Genomic DNA, 6,179 nt, shown 5'->3' with positions numbered 1-6,179 from the left:
GGGGGGGGGGGGGGGGGGGGGGGGGGGGGGGGGGGGGGGGGGGGGGGGGGGGGGGGGGGGGGGGGGGGGGGGGGGGGTGCCAATGTTTAGGATAGCTATAAACAAGAGTATGGATTCCACAAACATCTGTTGTGGTACAATTTTGATGTGGCAAGTGTGCCTGTAACCTGAGATATGTGTGTGCAGTGTTGGGGAGTAAAACTAAACTAAAGTAAACTAAAAGGAACTATAACTAATCTAAAAGGAACAATGCATCTAAATTAAAGAGATAGTTTACCCAAAAATTAAAATGATGAATTTAGTCTTATTTAATTTAGGCTTTCATTCAAATATAAACCCAAGAATCGCTCACATGTTTAGTTTGGGGACCAGTTCTCACTATTAACTAACTATTAACTATGAATTTTGCCTCAATAAACTTCTAATTTGCTGCTTATCAATAGTTAGTAAGGTAGTTGTTAAGTTAAAATGATCTGGTTGCAACAGAACAGCTCAATGGAGGGGATAATTATTTGTGAATAATCACTTAAATTTGTGTTTCTTCCTCACATAAAACTATATAGTACACACTACACAGGTCATATGAACCCCTTTAATGATGCTTTTATGGTGCTTGTTCAACCTTTCTGAAGCTTAAAAGCTCCACTCTCCATCCACTGTAAATGCATGTAAATGCAATGTAAAAGCATGCCCAGGCAGCACACTCTAATGACAATTTGAACTGTTCTAGTGTTTAGGCTAACTGTTCTCATGAGATTAGTTGGACCGGGATATTCTTTAAAACTTCTCCTTCATGGTGTTTAATGGAACACAATTAGGGTAACTAAATGTGTGTGTGTGTGTGTGTGTGTGTGTGCACACGCGCGTGCATTTTTGTGACATATGAGGACACACATTTGTATAATGACATGGGTATGACATAGGTATTACAAGGAGAAGGTGACTTATGAGGATATTACCCCATGTCCCTATTTTTCAAAAGGCTTATAAATCATACAGAGTGAGTTTTTTGAGAAAGTAAAAATGCACAAAGTTTCCTGTAAGGGGTAGGTTTAGGTGTAGGGCAATAGCACATACAGCGTGTACAGTATAAAAACTACTACGCCTATGGAATGTCCCCACAATTCACAAAAACAAACCTGTGTGTGTGTGTGTGTCATACCCAGAGAAACAGAAGGAACGACTGGATCAACAGGTGAAGATTTGGCTTTCACTGGAATAGGAGTCATGGGTCCATTTACCATTGTGTGACCTGTGGAGAAAAAAAGCAGATGTTTAAACACAAATACACTCACACACATTTTAGGCTATCACAGGTGCAAAACAATGATGAACACACACACACACACACACACACTGACCCAGATAGTGCAGGAGTTTCTGGGCTCTGTTCTGTGTAGGTTTGAGGTTGAAAAGTTCTTGGTTCTCATCAATAAACTGGGTGTCAACTGTGGCGTACAGGAACTGGCTATTGCTCAATACATTCTGCAGGAAAGGGATATTAGTCTGAAAGAAAGAGAGAGAGAGAGAGAGAGGTTTAGATAATCACCCGACAGTCAAAGCACAAGCATATATGCAATACGTGTGGCATTAGGCAATAAAGCAAGTTGTAGTAAATTCCGACATTTACCAAATATTAATTACCTGAGAAAAAACTCAGCGGTTGCTGAGATGTTCTGAGTGCAATTATGTGTTGCTATGGTGTTTCTATACAGTCATTAAGTTGTTCTAAGTGGTTTTAGAATGTGGTTATGTGGTTGCTAGAGTATTGCTATATATTCACTAAGTTGTGCTGAGTGGCCTTAGAGGAGGGAGGGGCAATTCCGGTCCTGTAGAGTTTAGTTCCAAATCTAATCAAATACATCTGCATGTAATCCAAGTAATCCTGAAGACTTTGGTTAGATTTTCAGGACTGTGGTTCTCCAGGATTTTTTTTCACCCATCTAATCCTAAGTATGAGCAATAATCATTATATTTTTCTTAACAAATACCACTTATGCCAACAAACAAACAAACAAATACAATGCAGAACATTATTGTGATGCTAACGAAGAACAAAGCATCAAGATGGACTGGGGTCCATAATTGTCCACTCCATTGCCAGCGTTGTTTAGTACTCTCATAAGTCGTGGGAAGTTTGCAGTGTAATCTGTATTGTCTGAAAGCACTTGGTTCTTTGCTGATGGCTTCTATAAATGCATTAGCATTTCAGACAGCTGCAGTTCAGGCCATAACAGAGCTCCTGCACTGGAATAGGCCCCTAGACTGCAGCTATCAAAACAGCAGTGCACACCGCTCACTGCACCAATAAACACTGTTTTAGTGTACGCAATGGGGCATGAGACAGGAATGTGTGTCGTATGACAGAAAGAAACAAGTGCAAAGCAAGTACAGAAAAGAGATGGGGGTTTGTGTGTACTTTTTATGTGACATACAAAAAGAGATCGAGAGAGTTTAAAGAGACTACAGGAGAGACAGAAAATGATGTCAAAGTAAGAATATAAAAAGATCTTGTGAAAAAGGCAATGATGTTAGATCTGAATTCAATTCCTTTCAGAGCTGACTACACTGACTGACACTTTGTCTCTACTATGTTGCCAGTATCCCTGTAAACACACTCACAGGAATGCCATCAACACACATACGTCACACACTGTGTTCGACAAAGAGATCAAAACCCAATTACCAAGAAAAACTTGAGAGAAAATAGGGGATTTCTCTAGAGGATTCCAATGGAAGCGAGGAGTTAATGGAGGATTTAATGCAGTTTCCCCTCCTATTCTTCTCCTGCTTGGATCTAATGTGATGAGTGATGAACAGTTAGGAAAAGAGCAGTCCGAGAGAACACAGATGAAGTGCTAAGGAAAGTTTTGAAAAGTCATGGATGAGAGAAGGACTGGGAAAATCAGGGTCAAATTCAGTCTCTGTCTTTGCTTTTTTGGCCTCATTTAACAGTTTGGCTTTCACAGCAGTCTTATCTCTCTGTTTCTTTCTAATTGTTTTCTGTTTAATCCTGTCCATTTTTTGATAGGGAAGCCTCCAATTTCTCTATGCATCTTTGTCATCATTATTTCTGCTCCTTGATTCTATTCCAGCACATTCCACTGAATTCAATTTTGTTTAACTGCTTATTTCTGATCACAGAGTTTGGTTCAACATGACTCAGTTCGACTCATTACCCTTGATTCAATTAACTTATTATTCCTGGTCTTTGATTCAGTTTCAGTTTGACTCAGTTCAGCTTATTCAGTTTTTTTCTTTTACTTCTTATTTAATTCAGTTTGGTTCAACTCTTTATTCCTGAGCATTGATTCAATTTTGTTTGATTTGACTTGACTTGATTTGACTTATTATGCCAGATAACTAATTCACTGCCATCCAGTTCTGTCCAGTTTAACTCAAAGTAATCCATATGAATTGAGCAGTAAACATTAATAGAGCTCATCAAATATGGTAATCATGGAAACTCAACAATATTTGTGTGATGCAGGAAAACAAACCTCATTGGTTCTTGCAAAAGTTTGAACATGCATGAACTTCCGTATTTAATGTGCTTGATTTATGTTCATTACATAAAGCAATCATGTCTCTTCAGAAGATTGGATTATGCAATGAAATCTGTAGTGTATGCTTAATGTATGTATAACAAACAAGACATATTCTAATAATTAGAAAGAAAACGTGAGTGAGCACGTTATAATCTGCAGAGAAATAAGAAATTCTAGTGATATATCACAACTTGTTGAAGTCCATTATTTCCAGCTGTCCATCTGTTCTGTGTTCAGGAACCAAAGCCAAAAACCGACTGATATTACATCAAAGACAGATCTGAACCCATCTTACACAAACTCTCTCTCTTGCTAAATGTTAGATAAACTGAATATTTGTTAAGCACTTCAAACTTCCAAACAGCCCTGTGGCAAAGTGTGCCTATTTCAAACAGGTCTGTGACTGTCCACAATTTCTTTATTTGCACAAAAAGCAACACACACAAACAAACAAATGAACAAATTACCATCAATTCGCACAATTGCATGCAAAATAATGGTCTGAGACAGTTTAATGAAAGGCCTTTATTTGTCTGTCTAGCGGGGTGTGACAAAGCAAAGTATAGTCCTGTCAAAGTAATTGACATCTGTTCAAGAACAAACACAGTTCTTGAAAAAAAAATAAAAAATGCACAACCAAAACACACATACACATCCTTACTGAATGTGTGAAGCCATTAGTGCATGAATAGAGGCCTGTCAAGTAATCCATCGTTCCATCTATCCATCTGTCTCTCTCTTTTTCTACTAAACTGCAAAAGCATACAAACAGAGATGGTAAACAGAAAAACAACATTCATGTCAAGACATACACCACAAACTTTCAGTGCAAAGTAAATGCTGCGCTTAAACCATGCGCTGTCCGTGGTGCTGAACAGAGTTTGTGTGCATGAGACAAAACAAGGAAGAGTTTGATGGTAAGCGTGACACTGTCTCTGTGATTAATTGTCTTTGTTTTTGATTCGTATGTGGTATGGCAATGGTGTCAATGTGCTATGACTAAACATGTGTGAGGATGGGGGAGGAACTAAATATAGAGTAACACAAAACACTCTCACATAGACAGACTCAGATGTGTTCAGTAGGGTGGGATGGAGGCCCTTCTGCATAGTGTGAAAATAAATATTAGTTGAGTAATATGGGCTTTTCAATAGCCTAATGCAAAACCCAATACAGTGGCTCCAACATTATTAGGACACTTAAGCCACTTTTACACATTTTTTAATGCCTTTGCAGTAGATAAAGACATTATTAGGGATGCACCATATAGCAATACCATATCAGTCATTAGTGGATATTCGGGATTTATTATTATTATTTGAATGATTTTGGTTGATACTGGGTATTTAATTGTGAACACTTATAATTTAATAACATCATTAAATGTAATCTTTATTTCTAAAAATTAATTTCCATTTTTCACCCCATACCTTGTAATTTTGTGATGCCTAAAATCATTTGTAACATTTATAACTACTGATTTTATTTTTAGCTTGTTTAATTTGACCTTTGTTACACACACACACACACACACCCACACACACACACACAATATATCATATATTTATATTTTTCAATATCTCTATCCAAATATCTGCAAATAATGTCTGTTAAACAGGTAAGTTTCTTCCACTGTTGTTTTGACTTAGTTGGTTGCCTTTTTGAATGATCCATTGTGTTGCTCCTTAGTTATGGATACAAGCTGTTAGAACTAGCACACCTTGCAGAACTAGCACACTTTGCACCACACACACACACACACACACACACACACACACACACACTGCATTCTCTAATCAACTGAACAAATGGGGTGCGTCACATCTGAATAGTCTTCATTTCTAATAAACCTCATTCACAATAAACACACATACACACATATGCATAACTACACAAGCTGCTTTCATAGGATGGCTGCATGGATGCTGTATATTTATTATTAGTCTGGAGTGTTGATGTGTTGTTGACGTCTGAGTCTGTTTTTAGTGGCGTGTCTGTGCAAATTTGTTTGAGTGTTGTGTGGCATTGACTTGTGCTTGCTAGAATGTGGCCACCATTTTCAATATCATTATGGAAATAAATCAGCCAACAGATATTGTGAAATGCTTTTTAAAATGAAAAATGACACCAATGAAAATATAAAACTCTCTCTTAAGATAACACCATTACATATTCTCTCTCTCTCTCTCATTACTTGCTGTGTGTTTGCCTTTAACTGGGTAACTTCGAAGGCTGTTCATAACTCATCTATTCCAATAATAACTAATAAGACAAGACAAATATAGCAGGCAGAGATTGAGAGAGGTTCCCAGTGATGTCACAGCTAGATAAATTACACACACACACACACACACACACACACACACACACACACACACACGTTGGTTCTCAAACACACATTTTCTATCTCCCTCTATTTCTTTCTATTTCTCAGATATACAAATATCACAAATGTTTGTTTTTCATGATGGAGACTTCCATTGACTTCTATTGATTTTAATGATATTTCCTATCTTCTAAATCGAACCGTCACAGAAACAGAAATTACAAAATGACCAAATTTAGTATATTAAGCCGATTTCCTCAAGGGGACCATTTTATGCAGGCGATTTAAAGTTAAAGTAAAAAAAG

General features: G+C 37.5%; 1 protein-coding gene across 1 annotated transcript in view; it reads right to left on the bottom strand.

Annotated features, from left to right (window-relative positions):
* LOC107661964 (pyruvate carboxylase, mitochondrial-like) overlaps positions 1-6,179 on the bottom strand; it is a 211,738-nt gene that overhangs the window by 41,635 nt on the left and 163,924 nt on the right. Inside the window, exons 11-12 of the mRNA XM_016451788.1 lie at positions 1,362-1,506; positions 1,163-1,252 (exon numbers count right to left, since the gene is read on the bottom strand). Coding sequence (XP_016307274.1) covers positions 1,163-1,252; positions 1,362-1,506 — 235 coding nt within the window. The remainder of the gene's footprint in view (positions 1-1,162; positions 1,253-1,361; positions 1,507-6,179) is intronic.

This window comes from Sinocyclocheilus anshuiensis, unplaced genomic scaffold (genome assembly GCF_001515605.1).
Source record: "Sinocyclocheilus anshuiensis isolate Anshui unplaced genomic scaffold, SAMN03320099.WGS_v1.1 scaffold603, whole genome shotgun sequence".
NCBI classification, from domain to species: Eukaryota; Metazoa; Chordata; class Actinopteri; order Cypriniformes; family Cyprinidae; genus Sinocyclocheilus; species Sinocyclocheilus anshuiensis.
Note: the sequence above shows the minus strand (reverse complement) of the source record. Positions and strands in the feature narration are given on the sequence as shown.